An 18,282-nucleotide genomic window follows, 5' to 3' on the forward strand; every position below is an offset into this window, starting at 1 on the left:
AACAGCTGAGCTTAGGAAAATGCCTCCTATGAAAAGCCTTGAGGAAGAAGATGTGTGAGCAACAGAAATTGAGAATGTGTGGTCTGTATGTATATAAATTTCTGCACGTTGGAAGAGATGTTAGGACAGTTTCTAATAATGTTCAATAAAGCATAAATGCAATGTAACCATTCCTATTCACTTTCAAGCCATATATGAAAATCTTTGTTTTTTAGGAAAGTGGTAATGAGGATGGAACTTTTCACTTGTCAAAAGCTAGGAGATGTACTTGAACTCTATTGACAGTGCCGGAAAGGTTTCTGACCATATATCCATCTCAAGCAGAACCTAGTCCAAACCAGGACCCCAGAAACCTTCCTAATCTAGCTCCTTCATTAGAGGATTATTCTCCATGTAAATCACATCCTTGAGTACATCCCCAGCTGTAATCTCTGGGATTATCATTGGTGTTGGATTGTGCCCCAGGACTCTCGGGGCACAACTGGTAGCTCGTGGAGAGGAAGGTGAATACTGTTATTGAGGCCAACTCAAGAGATGAGAATTAGGGTAAAAGCCATTTCTGAGGCCAGATCTCCTGGTGAGATAATGCTAATATTATTTCCCCCTTTTTGGGAGAAGGAAATATGGACCTGGCAGATTTGTACAAAATTCTTTCCCAGGAGGTGTGCAGGGACCAATGGGACAAGCAGAAATGACTGCTAATGAGGAGTCCTAATTGGAAGGGGATCAGTAAAGATTAGTGACTACCACAAATGTGTTGGCTACCCTGACCATCTAGATGAATTTAGAACTCTACGAAGGAACATTGAAAGCATGCCAGGGTTAAGGAGGACTAAAGAAAAGGCCTTGGGCCATGGCAGGCTAAATGCCACACCACAAATCTCTGCCAGTTGGGCTTTTATTATTCCCTTGGTCTGTTTCACCAGTTCAGAGGACTAGAGGTGGTAAGCACAATGGAGATGTTGATAAATAGGCCAAATTACACAAATATTTTTAATAATTTGCCCTGTAAAATGAGTTCCTCGTGCATTATAAAGCCCTTGAGAGACTTCTCAGGTTGGTATAAATTTTCCAACAGGGCCTTAACTACTGCCATGGCTGTGGCCTGTTGACAATGGAAGGCTTCAATGCAATGCTAAAACATGCAAACTGTAACTAGTACATACCGATATCCTTGAGAGACAGGGAGCTGAAAAAAATATTGTTGCCATGCCTCAAAGAGACTTTTTGGTAATGTGAAGTGATCCATGAAGGCATGAAATGGTTTTCCAATATGGTATTGTGGACATATTTCACACAGATACTAAGGTTGTGAGCTATCCCAAGGCATGCTTGCCATCTGTATAAATAATTGGCCATTTTACCTTGGCTAAAAGACATGTCTAGTAAGAGCATGCAGTTCTGCCTGTTGGACAGACCTGACATCAGGAAAGATAAGTAAAGTGGCAGAATTAAGCAAGTTATATTGGGTCATGGTAAGGGGAGGTGAGGATAGAAAAAGAACTGCATAGTTTGCTAGACTTCTTGTGATGTGAATTGAGGAGAGCCCCATTAGAGTGTGGAACACAGACAGTGAGGGGGACCCCGTTACTATTTTCATTGTGGCTTTTACAACAGAAGAGACAACATCAACTTCTTTGAGACAAGGAGACTATAGTATCCTATAGGTACGGTTTGTGTCCAATTCTGATATTTTAATTCACCTCGTGGGTTAGATTTTAAAGGGGGAAATCCCCTGAATGTCCCCAGAGCATCCCTAGTCTGGACTGGGGAAAGAGGGCTAGGGGACCCCATCAGGATTTAGTTATAACCAAATGTTAGAGGATCTTAGGAGAATTCAGAATCTAGTCCAAACATTCTCAATATGGCCCAATATAGCCAAATAACAAGGACTTTAGGGCAAATGCACAATGTTACAATCTAATAACAGATAGATTGTTACAATCTAATAACAGATAGATTGTTACAATCTAATAACAGATACACTTTTGCTTTTCTTAGAAGCATAACTTTTCCTCTCCACATTGATCATATAAGAAATGTCAGATATTAGAACCTCTTGAAGCTAGATGGCCAGACCAAGTCAGGCATTAGATTTTACTTATAGTCTTAAGGTTCTTGGGCCTACCAGGAAGTGATAGTTTTTACTTACTCACTATAAAGCTAGGAACTCTTGAAGACAGGCGTTTTAGGCACATTCTTACACATAACATTTCAGTATATACCTTGGTAATGTAACCAATGTTCCCAATTGTATCCTGCTTTCAAGAGAGATAAGATTTTTATTTAACGTATATAAATAAAAATAAGAATACTCATTTATAGCTTCTGAATTTTAAGGAATCAAGTAGGGAGAAAAAGCAAACGCTTCCACCTTTGTTCAGTAGAGGATACTTTACCAAAATATTGCAAACTATAGATAGCTTATGTCAGAAAATTTCCTTGAATTTGGAAAACAAAACATTTAAGCAACAAAAACATTGTCCTTATCAATTACTTAATTTCATTTAAATAATTCTGTTTGGTTGGCCAGGTACAGTGGCTCACACCTGTATAATCCCAGCACTTTGGGAGGCTGTGTGGGAGAATAGCTTGAGCTCAGGATTTCAAGACCAGCCTGCACAACATAGCAAGATCTGTCTCTACTAAAAGTCAAAAAAATTATCTGGGTGTAGTGGTACATGCCTGTAGTCTTAGCTACTCCAGAGGCTGAGGTAGGAGGATCAAGCTTGAGCCCAGGAGATGGAAGCTGCAGCGAGCTATGATTGCACCACTGTATTCCAGCCTGGGGAACAGAGTAAGACTGTGTTTCAAAAAAATTTTTTTTCCTTATTTTGATTAGCAATTTTGGACTATAGCCCATTGCAAATACTTCTAGAGAAGAATTTAAAACAATAACTGTGGATGACAAAAACCCAGAACAATCATAGCCAAAGATATGATGAGAATTTTCAATTGACAAGGCAATTTAGATATTTTGGTGGCATATAATCATTTAACATAATAATCATTATTATGACACATATCTTGGCATATCAGAATTTTAGGAATCCTATACAATTTTACACTTTTTAATAAAGCACACAAATATAACTTAAGGGAAGTTAAACACCATTCATTATTTGACAGCACTTCCTGTATTATTTACCAAATAAACCTAATCATTTAATATCTGTGCAAGATGAGAGATAAACCCTTTGAGCCTCTTCAGGGGACCTATGTGGAAAATTGTAAAATTAATTTTAGGCCAAAAGGCTTAATTTAAGATTTGGGTCCTGAAGAGACCTGCCAAAGATGTCAAAAATTTCAAAAACTACTTTCTTTAATGGAATGGTAGTTCACTGCTAAATAATAGTTACTTATTCAGCCAAAGTAAGAGTAAAAATCAGAAGATTTCAAAAACAATACAGAAAGTTACATGGATGTAAAAAACTTAACCCTTGTAAAGTTCAGTTTTCTGAAGTAGTCAAAACCCAACAGGGACAGCATGAAGTACAGGAAGTTTTCTTGGTAAAACACAGAATCTGTGTTTCCTGGGCTCATATATTCCTTGAGCAGGGAATATGTGATTCTTAGCAAGAGCTTATGAAGTTCTGGTTACATGAAATAATTCAGACACATGCCTCACTCTATACTTCCTCTTTCTTCTTAAGTAACCAGTTATATCACTCTAGGAAAAAGATTTACCATGCAAGACTTTTTCATGCAAAATTATTCTGTTATCTTTATATCTATAACTCTCCTTACATCTCTTTCTGTCTCTCCTACTTACAGTTCCTTTCTATCTTGTTTCTGTTTCCTTCCTAAATCCACATTTTGACACTCCCTTTAAATAACCTTTGAATTAGAAAAAATTATTTTTTCTCAATAAAAGACATTTTTTTCTCTTATAATTTTTTTCTCTTATTAAACACACCTTACTTTGGCATACTTTATATACAGAATTATATATCAATTGGAATTTTTAGCTTCTAGTAACCTTAAATTGTATTAAAAACATAGAAAGCACAAAATCTTGAATTGCCTGTTACATATCATTATTTAACAGATAAGAACCATTTTATTTTTATTATTTTTCATTTTTAAATTTTTTTTAGAGACAGGATCTTGCCCTTTTGCCCAGGCTAGAGTGCAGTGGCATGATCATGGCTCACTGCAGCCTCAAACTCCTGGGTTCAAGCAGTCCTCTCACCTCAGCCTCCCAAGTAGCTGAAACTCCAAGTGTGTGTCACCATACCTGGCTAATTATTTTATTTTTTTGTAGAGATGTAGTCTTGCCTTGTTACCCAGGATGGTCTCAAACTTCTGGCCTCAAATAATCCTCCCACCTTAGCCTCCCAAAGTGCTGAGATTATAGGCGTGAGCCACCATGCTTGGCCAAGAGCCATTTTATAATTGTCAGAAAAACATATTTCCTTATAACATATTTTTATGCATATTTAGTCTTTCTCTTAGTCTTTCTAGTCTTTGTATTAAAGAAGCCAAGGGCAACCCTATTTATGTTCAGCAGTTTGTTTCAGTTTTTATCATATTTGAAAATGACTTGTACATTTAATGAGTATCTATAATTTAGGATTTCAAATTACATAAAAATTTTAGCTATTTATCCCATTTACCTTTATTTATTTATTTTTAGCAGTGTGCTGAGATTACTTATGAAAACTAAGATAATAGACAAACTAGTCATCATTCCAAATTATTTATCTATTAATTATTTTATATAACTGCATATCAGGCAAATATAATAAAAGTAATGACCTTAAAGTCAAATAATTCAGAGGTCACAGGCATTCCCATCAAACTGACAACCTTAGACTAGTCCCATTTGCCAAAAGATCTCTAAGTCAAGCGTGAACTTGAAAAGTGTCTGGTCTTATTTGCTTAATTTGTGAGTACTCATCTATTTATAAGCCAATTTGGTACCACAGACAAATACAACCAGACTTGTACATGCAGCCAGATACAAGTTTGGTTGTATTTGTCTATATCAGGCAAATATTATAAAAGTAATGACCTTAAAGTCAAATAATTCAGAGGACACAGGCATTCCCATCAAATCGACAATCTTAGACTAGTCCCATTTGCCAAAAGATTTCTAAGTCAAACATGAATTTGAAAAGTGCCTGGTCTTATTTGCTTAATTTATGAGTACTCATCTATTTATAAGCCGATTTGGTACCATAGACAAATACAACCAGACTTGTACATGCAGCCAGATACAAATAATGATCATGTAGCTTTAATTTTTAAAGCTTTAGCCATATGTCAGGCATAATTCACTAGTTAAAAGGGATAGTTAGATTCAAACTTTGTCACTGTTAAACTAACAATTTTAGTTTAAATTTTTCTGTTCCATGTGGCTGAAGCCCCTTACTGAATTTTAGAGAAACCAGAGTAGCAAAGTAGTCAGGCGGATCGGCAGGAAAAGAGGAGCTAGTGGAAGAAGGTTGGCTCTAGAATCAATTAGAGAGCCCATAAGTCTCTTTTCTACATTCGTTATTACCTAAGGTTCCTAGATCATAGAGGATCCCCAGTCCCATTATTTTTAATGACTATCAGAAACTGGTATCTGGTGGGCTGATTGATGGGCAGCTTCTTTCTCCACCTGCCTGGGATGGTTAGGGCACTCCCATTTCCAATGGTCCTCTTGTTTATAATATGCACATCGTGGCCTCAAGAGTGTACGGCCATTTTGGCCAGCAGTGGGGTCCCTAGGGGTCTTACCCACGGCCATTTGTTTTTCCTAGCATGCTCCATCTTGCACCTCGACTGGTTGTGGCCAAGAGCCACAGCAAGCAGCATAGCTTATTGTCTCATGTCGCATTGCTTTCGCCCTTCCTGGACTTGAATAAGATGATTAAATGCCTTAAAGGCAGTCTCGACTACTTGAGATATTGATATTCCCAACACCTTTTCTACTTTTTGTAGTTTTCCTCTTATGCCAGGTGCACTCTGACTGATAAAACTCTCAGGTTACCTGGGTGTTCAGGGTTAATGTCAGTGTATTGCCTGAAGGCTTTAAGGACCACAAGAAAGGAAGAAGCATTTTCTTTGGCCACTGTTGTACCTTCATGGCTTGTGCTGCTGGAGTCCTGCTACAATTAACATTCCCCATTTTGCTTGGAAGTTTATCTCAGATGGCTAGAGCAAGGCCCTGTACTAGAAAGAGATATATACATTTTGGGTCTGCAATGTGGTACTTTATGGAGTTTCCTTCCCAGTGAATCACCCAATGGGTTGGGTATCCCCTAGTCACCTAGGAGTACCTAAAAGGGCTGGAGGGAGCAATGTAGTCCTTCAATTAAATAATTTTCTAATTAGGCTGTTTCTGTGCCATCAAAATATTAGCTGCTGCTTAAGCCAAATATTACTGCTAATATCAGAATACAAACAGAAACAGAAAAAGCCAATCAAACAAGACAAACCACAGCATTTTGGACTCTGAGTTTGATCCCCTCAATAGGAGCAAACAGACAAGGCTCAAACTTGTCCCTGCAAACTTCAGGTATCTTTAGTCCATTCTGGATGGGGAAGGTTGACCTCCAGCCGATAATTAAGCAAATAATTTACTCAGTCTAGTTGACTGGAATAGACAGCGACCCTGAGTCAGGCCTCCTTGGCTGCCACTGGCAGCTCCTTCAGGGTTTGCTGAGTGGTCTTAACAACATTAAACAAGTGACTAGACAAACCGTAAACTTGACACGTATACATATACACATCCAAGTTCCAAGTTCCCAGTCAAGTTCCTAGTCAAATTTATAATCAAGAGTGCCACGTGAGCATACCCCCTTATTCTTCTTTCAATCAAAGTTGAAATCCCCTAACAAAGCCCCCTTGTGGAGGTTGACAAGGCTCCCTAGTGGAAGTTGATAAGAAAGGAGGCGAGAGTTGGTCACATGTACAGAGATTAATTCACCACAAAATAAAAATAAAAAAGAGGAAAAAAAATGTGTTCCAAAATTCAAAACTTCTCTTTGCTGCAAAAATGAGAGTAAAAGTACCAAAAGTTAGCAGCGCCATGCTGGGGAGACAGGAACCAAGAGCAAATCACTGAGTAAAACACCTAGACAGTTGCTCAGACCCTCAGGTGGATCCCATCCCGGATATGGAGCTGGTGAGCCCCAGACAAAACTGTCCTGAAAGGATTTAGAGAAGTCCGATCTGGGTCACCAACTTTGTTATTGAACTAAACTGGGTCCATTTGCGCATGCACAATGGAAAGCCAAACACTGAAGCGCCAGGTTTTTGCAGCAAGAAAGATTTATCATGAGTGAACTGGCAAGGAGACAGAGCTCAAATCTGTCTCCCTAAGCTGGGGACTGGGGAAGGTTTTATAATCAGAGGGTAATGAGGCATGATCTGATTGGATCTTGCCATAGGATGATGCCAGGAGGTATGCTCTGACTGGATCCTTCCCTGGTGTGATACCAGGGCTCTATCTGATTGGATCCTGCAGCCTACCATGCAATGTATGCTTCTTAATTTTAGTCCCTGTTCTTTGTTCTGGGCACTTAGGTTCTACCTGTGGTTGCATGCTTGGTTTATCTTGGCATGTTCAGGTTATGTGGCCTTCAATCTGGGTGTCCATGGCAACTGAAGAGCTTTGTTATGTAAAAGTTGAACCAGATTGATATGATATGGTTACACAACCTATAAATATATTTCAAATTACATTGAATTGAAAGTAAACTTTTTATTATAGGCAGTGTTGCTCTTATACAGATGTGAATATATGTCATATCCCAGAGAAGCAGAGATACTATTCCCTCAGTACATCTCCTTGTCGGCATAAAATCAGATCTAAAATACAAAGGTTATGGAAGAATAAGATAAATGTTTGTGAGATCAGGTGACAGATTCACTGTCTTCACATAATCCAATATTATCATCACTCCATGATTATTGAGATATATTTAACTCTATACTATGCTACTTTTAATTTGTTTCTTGTTCTTTCTAGTGATCTTAATATTAAATCTGAGAAGCACAACTTTTTTTAAGTGCTGTTTGTTACTTCTTACTTTGGCATATAGTTTGGTCTTCTCACATCATTTAAATAATATTTGTATAGGGATAAAGGAACTGCAATTTTGCTGATTTTATAGTATATACAATATGAAAACTTTTCATGTTTTATTTTTACTTGTAGAATTTCAAGAGCCCTATGCTGTCGTAGTACTTCTGGAGAAAGATCTCATTATAGTTGATCTGACACAAAGCAAGTAAGTTATCCATGTACAGATTAACACTTTTAAACTCTATTTATTTTAGATTATTGGCATTTGTATTCTTTAGATAGGAAATATTCTTTGTGTGAATATTGGTTTGCTAGAATTACAGAAATGCACTTTGGTTCAATGGTGGAAATGAAACCAGGGAAATTTGGGAAACACTGAGAAAATTGTGAGACAACTTAAAGGCAGCACCTGATGTTTGGACAGAAGCATTGGAGACTCAGGACACATAAAATTGATCACATTTTTGTTGTTTCCTTAAAGAAAATCAATCATTATGAAAACTTTTACAATGTGATAGCTGAGTAATGGAAAATGACACATGATAAAAGTATTATTGCACTAGTGCTGCAGACAACACGGAAGACCAGAATCTCAGGGGCAGAGAAGACAGGGGCCTTCTTTTACTTTTTTTCCTTTTTCATTATGTTACAGGCAATTGAAACAAGTGTAGAATAATGCTATAATAGTGGTGCTCTCCACTCCTTTACATTGTCGTAAAAATCTAACTATACATTTTTATGATTATGGTAATAGCATGAAAGTAATTTCCATCATTATATGTTCTTCACCCACTGATCTTTTAGCCTCATATATTTGTAACACAATTTTGTAAGTTGTCTCTCCTTGGCCTGGAATAACTTTCTCTTCATTTTTTCTTCTTATTAATATCTTATCTGTAAGATTCACAAGTCAGATATCACTTCCTTATTTAAAAAAAAATCATTATCTATATAATTTGGTCACATATCCTAGTATGGGCTCTCATACCTCCCACATTTCTCTCTTCATAGCTTTTGACACAGATACAATTTTCTATTTGCTGTTGCTTAAAGATTGTCTCCCCACTAGGCTGTAGGCTCCATGCAGGAGGGGCTCTGTCTCCACATGGAGTCAGCTCTCAATAAATTTTTGTTGAATAAATCAGTCCGAATTCTACTCTTCAAGTTGTTTGTAAATGTAAGATCCAGGGTTCTTCCTCATACTAATTTGCAGATATTGTTCTCAGTATTTTGAAAGGGATGTAGGATTTGGGCCATAAAATCATCATAACTGGGAATTCTGCTTAGCTGCCCTATTTATCAACATTACACTTTTTGTGTAGATGTAAGGATTTATGCTTATTCCTCTAAGAATTTCTAATATGAGTCTTATTAAAACGTACTCTTCTAATCTCATTGATACTCAACTCTTCTTTCTACATCATATTTGTTGGTTACTCATACTTTGTGTAAGTATCTAACATCTTTGCAGGCCCATTATGCTTTACCTTTCATGCCCACTTTCTTCGGTATATATATATATATATATATATATATATATATATATATATATACTTTCGTTTAAATTTTGTTTTATTGTGATAGACTATGTATAACATAAAAGTTACCATTTTATGTATACATACATTCTTGTGCTTTTCATTACCCTATGTAAGTATGTGAATTAACATTTTGTTTGCAAGTTTTCATCTAACATTTACCTTCTTTAGCATGTATTAAAATCTATGTGGCCTTCCCATTTCACTGGTTATTACGTGAAATTTAACATGTATGTTCTCTTTCCCTCCAAAGAGTTACCTCTCAGCTATATTGAATGTTAAACAGGTTGTAACTTTGGAATCTTTTTCAATTTTTTTTCTTTTGATCTTTTTCTTTCCATTTAATCCCCAACCCAAAGGCAAGCATTAGGGTTTACAAATTATTTCTATTATTGATTTCTTTATGTCTAAATTTCTCTAGTAAATTTTTAGTTATTATTTCTTTTTTTAATATCTTTTTGCCTACTCTTTGCCAATGTACTAAAATAATTTTTCTCAAAAATTTTCACAATATTTCACTTTGTCAGGAGCCTATTATCGTTACCTCTTGCTATTATCAAATTCTAAATTGTAGGCCTGGTCTTCAAGGGGATCCATTTATCTTCTAACTCTGTAATCTTAGAAATATTAATAATTTCTACTCTGAAACAGAGAATCTCTGATATATCTAGTTTAACCTCTGGTACTTCTAGTTTAACCTACTTGTCACTTAACTAGACATGAATTGTTCCTTTACCTGATTTTGCATATATAACTATTCTTATTTGGGATACTATCTGCAACATTTTAGATTGGTAGAAAGAGAACTCCTGCCAGAACACACACACACACACACACACACACACACACACACACACACACACACACACACACTATATTCTCTGGAGATTGGACTAAACTCCTAATTTTTTAATTAAGTACCTAATAATATGGCAAAAAACTGTTTTGTAACAAGCACCTCCTACCCTAAAAAAACACAGTGTGTCAGAAGTTATAGGATGACACAGAGCTGGAACAGATATAGCGTAGAATAATACTAATTTCCTCCTAGTACAGTGCCTTGTACATATGATGTTCTAAATAGCTACAGGAGTTTTTGATTTGATTCTTTACTCATTTCCTTTTTAAGGCTATAGTAGGCTTGAGGATATGAAAGTTATTACATCCATAAGTCTTCATTCCAACTATGTTCTCTAGTTTACATAGGAAATGATCTTTTAGATATACACAGTCACATACACACAAACCTACATATGCCACACATCTTTTCATTATTCCTGCAAAAAAATTTAAAAGTTTCCTATATATTACCTCTTTGTCTTAGTCCCTTTTATATTGTTGTAAAGGAATACTCAAGGTTAGATAATTTATAAAGAAAAATTATTTGTTTGGCTCACGATTCTGATGTCTGGAAAGTCCAAGTTTGAGTGTCTGCATCTGTTGAGGGTCTCGGGCTGTTTCTACTCATCTCAGAACGTGAAGGGAAGTCAGAATATGCAGAAATCACACAGTGAGAAAGAAAGAAAGAGAGAGAGAGAGGGGACAAGTTTCAGGCTTTTTTAAACAACCAGCTCTCATGGGAACTAAGAGTAGGAACTCGTCCTTAAGGGAAGACGTTAATCTATTCATGAGGAATCTGCCCCTGTGAAGGGGAAAAACATCCCGATCATAGCATTCTTCACCTGAATCCCCAAAACTCATGTCCTCACGTATAAGATACAATCATTCCTTTCCAATAGTCTCAAAAGTCTTAATTCATTTTAACATCCATTCAAAAGTTCAAAGTCCAAAGTCTCATCTGAGACACAAAGTAAGTTACTTTCAGCTGTAAGCTTATAAAATATGAAACAAGTTCTTAACTTCCAAGGTAACAATGGTTGTATAGGTGTTGGGTAAACATTTCCATTCCAGTAGAAAGGTGTAACAAGTCTCATGCAGCTTTAAAACACAGCAGAATAAACATTAAATCTTAAAGCTCCAAAATAATCTTCTTTGACTCCATGTCCTGCATCCTGGGAACACTGGTGCAAGGGGTGGGCTCGCAAGGCCTTGGCAGTCCTGTCCCCATGTTTTTGCTGCGCACAGCCCATGTGGCTGCTTTCATATGTTGGAGTTGAATGCCTGAGGCTTTTCCAGACTGAGGTTGCACACTGCTGGTGGCTCTGCCTATGTGGCAGGTTTCAGCATGGGCACCCAGGCTTTTTGATATATCCTCTGATATCTAGGGGGAAGCTGCCAAGCCTCCATGGCTCTTGTGTTCTGGGTGCCTGCAGACTTAACACCATGTGGATGCCACCAAGGCTATGGCTTGTGCCCTCTGGAGCAGCAAACCTAGCAGTGGCTGGGTCCATTTGAGACATAGTGGGAGCTGGAGTTGTAGGGATGTGAGGAACAGTGACCCAAAGGGGCACAGGGCAGTGGTGCCCTAGGCTTGTCCCCCAAAACCATTCTGTTCTCCTAGGCTCCTGTGACTGTGATGGGATGGGTGGCCTCAAATATTTCTGAAACACCTTTTGTCCATTGTCTTGACTATTAATACCTTGCTCTCTTACTGGTCATGCTAATCTCTTTAGCAAGTAGTTGCTTAGATTCCTCTCCTGAAAACACTCTTTTCTTTACTACCACATGGCCAGGCTGCAAATTTTTCAAATGTTAATGCTCTGCATCCCTTTTAATTATAGATTCTTCCTTTAGGTGATTCCATTGTGGACATAATTTAGTGTAAGCTGTTAAAAGTAACAATGCCACTTCTTGAGCACTTTGCTGCTTAGAATTTTTTTCTTCCAGATACTCTAGGTCATCACTCTTAAGGTTAGCCCTCCATAATGCAGCCAAATTCTTTGCTACAGTGCAACATTGCAGCCAGGTTCTTTGCTACAGTGCAACAATGGGGATATTTGCTCCAGTTCCAATAAGTTCCTAATTTCTGTCTGAGACCTCATTAGCATGGCCTTTTCTGCCCATATTTCTGTCAGTATTTTGGTTACAACTACTTAACCAATCTCTAAGAAGTTCCAAACTTTCCCTCATCTTTTTATCTTCTGAGATCTCCAAACTCTTCCAACCTCTACCCATCACTCTTTTCTAAAGTGCTTCCACAATTTCAGGTATCTTTATAGCAATACCCTGCTCCTCAGTACTAATTTTCTGTCTTAGTCTATTTTGTGTTACTATAAAGGAATACCTGAAGCTAGTAATTTTTTTTTTTTTAAAAAAAGGTTTATTTTGTTTACAAGATTGGGCATCTGTATGTGGTGAGAACCTCAGCTGTTTTCACTCATGGTGAAAGGTGAAGGGGAGCTGAGCTGGTGTGTGCAGAGATTACATGATGAAAGAAGAAACAAGCGAGAAGGAGGAGGCTCCAGGCTCTTTTTAACAACCAGCCCTCACAGGAACAAAAAGGGAGAACTCATTCACCTCCAAGACAGGACATTAATCAATTCATGAAGGATCTGCCCCATAAGCCAAACACCTCTCATTAGGCTCCACCTCCAACACTGGAGACTAAATTTCAAGATGAGGTTTGGAGGGGACATACATCCAAACCATAGCACTCCCATTGAAAGAAAATCAAAATTTACTTATATTTTAATATTTATAAGGATACTAAATAAATATTTACCATTGTCTATAGGTAAAGTGCTTAGTTTATTTTTAATGAATTAAGTAAACTTGTTATATAATAGTTTCAGATTAATAGAATTCATTGTATCTATATTAGCAAAGCAATGCCACTGTGGAATGTTAGAATTATGAGAAGTAAATTTTGAGCTTGAGTAAAATTTTACTACTATTAATATTACATTTTATAAATTACTATTACAAAAAGAGCATTTTTGTTCATACAATTCTTGTTTTATGGTACTTAAAAAACAAGCAAAATTTATAGTAATGTTTAGAGACATTTTAGGGCTTACTTTATCAAAATTATTTTCTATTTTTTTCTTTGTAAAATAACACTGATATATTGTCTTTATCTATTAGTTTTCCAATCTTTGAAAATCCATATCCCATGGACATTCATGAATCACCAGTTACATGCACAGCATACTTTGCAGATTGTCCTCCGGATTTGATTCTAGTACTGTATTCTATAGGAGTCAAGCATAAAAAACAAGGATACAGTAATAAGGTAAAAGTAGAAATTATAAATAACTTTTCTTGTATTCATATCACATGATCATACTTTTTCCCATTACTTTATTTTCTTACATTCCATATAGGAGGACTTAACTAAATTCTTTTTAAGTTATAAGCCAACATCTGTTAAAGACATAACTTCTTAAATTCAAATTTTCTAAATGCTACATAGCTTTAAGCCTATAGAAATATAATTTCTTATACAGAAGGTATATAATTATATACTAAGATATACTTATCTATTATGTACATTTATATACTAAGTATGTACTTATACTAATATATATTTGAGTCGTAAGATGTAACCTTTATTTTAGATGAAAAAATATGTTTTAAGAAAATAAAAAGACTCAGGTTTTCCTAGTTTATAATTAATTAATTAATTAATTAATGGTTTAGGAAACATATTAAAAGTTATTTGTTAAATAACATCCTAGAATTTTTTGTTATAGTTTACTACAAGATTCAACTATTTACAATTGTAACAGATTATCTATTATGATTTCTGTTATTCTCCCGGGGCTGTTGGGGTGGACAACTTCAAGAGACACTATTTACATAGCTTCTATGTTAAATGGCACCACAGTTTGGTGGTACACAGACTATATGACACATGTAGCAACACTGTATTTGTACAATTAAAAATACTTCCTTGATTTGTTTATATAAATGGTAAGATTGATTAAAATCTGTATTTTTAAGGGAGATGGAATTGTGCATTTAGAGGTGTTTGTTCAATGAAAGAATTAAAAGACAGCAACACACTTCATTCTTGATTATTTTACAGTTATTTTTGTTTAAGTGAACTTTTTATCATTATTTTAAGCTATTTTCATTTTAAATTTCTAAGCCATTTAAACGTGTGTATGTATTCTTTCTGGATAATCTATTTAGGAGTGGCCAATCAGTGGAGGAGCTTGGAACCTTGGAGCACAAACATATCCAGAAATTATTATTACTGGGTAAGTAGATGTGTTTTGTGAGTTATTAGTTCATCAACAAAAAGATGTTTACTGAGTCTTGATACTTTTCCATAATTGTGTTCTATGCAGAATAATAGTTTAAGTAAAAGTAAAAATATAAGAAATATCTTCTACCCAAAGATTCTCATCTTGACAGAGGATATAATCAAACCATTGGAAACATAATAACAAAAAAGAAAGCATAGATTATATCACCAGGAGAAGGTCAAAGTGGGGAAGTCATGAGATATTAGTCTTCAGTGGAAATCACAGAATATTAGCTTTACAAAGGCCCTTACAAACTCTGCAAAATTTAGGAATCACTGCTCTGTATCTGTACGAGATGGTTATTTTAAATATTTCTCAAAACTTACAGCACCAGAAATAACACTTCTTTGTATGACAACCCACTTGATGTTTTAATATTAGGAACAAAAATAGAGACATAGCTAATGATAAATATGAGATTTAAAAAGTAATTAAGGGATCTGCTAATGGGAAGATAGAGTAAATATATTTTTTCCTATTCTTCCCACTAAACAACTAAAAACTCTGGATATTACATATAAGACAAACATAAGATGACTGGGAAATGTGAAGAAGCGTCAGACCAGGTAGGACCCGTAAGTCTTAGAGAATGGCATGGAAGTCAGTTCCTTAAGTTTTCTTTCTGCCTCATATATCCTAGAATTAGAGCTAAAGAAGATAGTAACCTAGAACTGAGAATGAACACAAATTAAAAATCCCAACAAAATCTAGCTCTCTTTAACCATGGAATGAAGAAAGCGGCAGTGTATCAAGACAGAAAACATTTAGAAAATAATCTCTCTACTTAGGTTTAACAACAACACACACACACACACACAACTTCCTCCCACACACACAACTGTGGCCCCACCCCAACTCACTCCAGTAAACGCCAAGTGGAGAGCTTAGACTTTCACCCTCATCAGGGTATAATGAGGTACCCCACCTTCCCCAGAGTGTCAGATAAAGCAGAGTAGGGAACTGGGCTTTGAATCATGGTGGGTGAAACCCCTCCCCTGTGGTGTCAGTGGGGAGCTAGAATTCTCACCACTGCCTAGCAGTAATGAGTAGCTACCACTCCCTATCCCCTTCCCTGTGTCAACAGAAATAAATGAAGAAGGAGAGAAGAAAGAGGGTGGGACTGCAAAGTATTAAGGAAGTAATGGCTGAAGACTTATCAAATTTAGCAAAACAACATGAACCTTCAGATTCCAGAAGCTGAGCAAACCCCAATAAATCTATACCAAGATAAATTATCGTCAAACTTCTGAACAGTAAACACTAAAAGAAAAAAATCTGGAAAGCCACAATAGAGAATTGACATCTAACCTATAGGGCCAAACCAATTTGAATGACAGCAGATTTTTCATCAGAAAACCTGCCTGCCAAAAGGAAAAATGAGTATTTTTCAAGTACTGAAAGAAAAGAACTATCAATCCTGAATCCTATACCCAATGAAAATATCCTTCAAGAATTAAGGCCAAATCAAGATCAAAATCCATCATTTCCAGATGCAATAAACTAAGAATTTTTCAACACCAAATCTACCGTTAAAAAAGTAGCTAAAGGAAGTTCCCTATGCAGAAAGGAAATGAACCTTGGTTCATCAAGAAGGAAGAAATAATGTAATAACAAAAGTATGGATAAATACAATAGGCTTTCCATCTCTTGGATTTTTAAATGTATATTTTATGGTTGAAGCAAAGATTATAGTAACAGTGTCTGATGTTACTATAATCACATTGTCTGGTGTGGTTCTAAATGTGTATAGAGGAGATATTTAACACAATTATAAATAAGAGAGGGTAAAAGGCTATAAAAAGAGTTAAGGCTTTTATATATCTTGAACTGGTAATAAGATGACACTCATAGAATGTGATAAGTTGTAGTACAATGTAATACCTAAAAAAACTGTAAAAATTATGCAGAGGTACACTTAAAAACACTACTGACACATCAAAATGGAAGCACTATAATAATTCAAGTAACAGGAAGGCAGAAAAAAAAGGAAACAGAAAAAATTATATGGTATACTGAAGCCCTAACATATCAATAATTATATTAAATAGAAATGGTCTAAATACTTCCATTCAAATATAGAGATTGACAGAGTGGTTTAAAAACGTGACCAACTATATGTTATCTGCAATACACTCACTTCAAATATAATAGCATAGACAATTTGAGAGTAAAAAGACAGAAAAAAAAACTATAAAAAAGAATTAATTGAGAGTGACATCAACAAGGTGACAGAATAGGAAGCCCTAGACTTTGTTCTCCACAGGCACACTCACTTTACAACAATATATGGTCCAAAAAGCCATTAAGACAACTTCAGAAACCGTTTAGGAAGTCACAGTACCCCAGACAAGCTCAAAGCCAAGAATGGTCACATTGAAATGGGTAAGAAAAGCAGGGCGTTTCAGCCACGTAAGTCCTTTTTCCAAGCTGGCACAGCTCACAATTAGGAGGAAAAGTGCAACTCATGGCTTCACCTTTTTGAGGGAAAGAAAAGAGTGGAAGATATACACAATGTTCTGGATATATGTTATAGCGGCTGCTCAAGGGACTAGTTTCTGTATCATCTGATAGAGATCTGGCATACTTTGGATACTTGGGTGCCACTGAGAGCAAAATATATTTCAGTGGCTTGTAGCATCAGAGAACCTGCAGTATTTCAGACAGATACTAGAGGCAGCAAGATACTACAAGTTCCTGAAAAAGAAACTGGAAAACTTCACTGGTTAGGAATTACATGCACAAGCCCAGAGAAGACAAATTCCCATAAAAGGTTTGAGAGGCTGTTAGAATCTCTACCCGGGCTGATTTATGAAAAATGTCCCCTGTACAAAGTCAGTCAATAAGGATGTGACTACTTTTTCACATTAAAGTCAACAAAAATAAAGCATACAAAGAGACAGGGAAACATGGCCCAGTCAAAGAGACAAAAAAAAAAAAAAAAAAAAAAAAAAAATCCAGTAACTGATTTTAACCCTTTTCCTACTTGCCCCAAGAATACTCACTGGCAGCACTTGCAGCTGTAACATTTATGCCAAGATAACTTTGCCTCAAAATATCTCACTTTTATTATTATTGTTGTATCACTCTAGTATATTGACTTTTGAAATAAAAGACATCATTCTATTTATAGCATTCTGGTTTTAGTAGTGGTATTTCCATTTACAAAATATAGTAATTCTCCATCACTGAAAATGTCTTATCCTAGAAAACATAGCATTCCTACGTGTGAAGTTAACATCATTCTTGTACAGTTGTTGGCTGAGGATTCATTTAGTGAATTTACTTTTTTCTGAAATAGACTATTCTGATGTTAGTTCTGTCCAGAAATAACTCCAGAAACAGTTTTCATATTTTATTTTCACATTGAAAACCAGTCAGACTTTCTTCAGCCTCAAAAAGTGTGTTTATGTAAAATTAAAGGAGCACTGGAAGCGAGCTGTACTTTTTATTCTAAATGGGAAAAGGGTTAAAGAAACAGAAATCTGTGTATTACCTGATGAAGAGTTCAAAATAATCATCTTAAAGAAACTCAATATATTAGAGAATACAAATAGAAAACTAAACAAAATTAGGGAAA

The 18,282-nt window shown here is 36.0% G+C and overlaps 1 protein-coding gene across 10 annotated transcripts in view; it reads left to right on the forward strand.

Annotated features, from left to right (window-relative positions):
- STXBP5L (syntaxin binding protein 5L) overlaps positions 1 to 18,282 on the forward strand; it is a 493,876-nt gene that overhangs the window by 291,095 nt on the left and 184,499 nt on the right. For all 10 annotated transcript variants that reach the window (XM_055260425.2, XM_055260427.2, XM_063630147.1 and 7 more), the window contains 3 exons: positions 8,150 to 8,222; positions 13,540 to 13,687; positions 14,590 to 14,657. In XM_055260425.2, the coding sequence (XP_055116400.2) occupies positions 8,150 to 8,222; positions 13,540 to 13,687; positions 14,590 to 14,657 (289 nt within the window). The remainder of the gene's footprint in view (positions 1 to 8,149; positions 8,223 to 13,539; positions 13,688 to 14,589; positions 14,658 to 18,282) is intronic.

Source organism: Symphalangus syndactylus, chromosome 21 (assembly GCF_028878055.3).
Source record: "Symphalangus syndactylus isolate Jambi chromosome 21, NHGRI_mSymSyn1-v2.1_pri, whole genome shotgun sequence".
NCBI classification, from domain to species: domain Eukaryota; kingdom Metazoa; phylum Chordata; class Mammalia; order Primates; family Hylobatidae; genus Symphalangus; species Symphalangus syndactylus.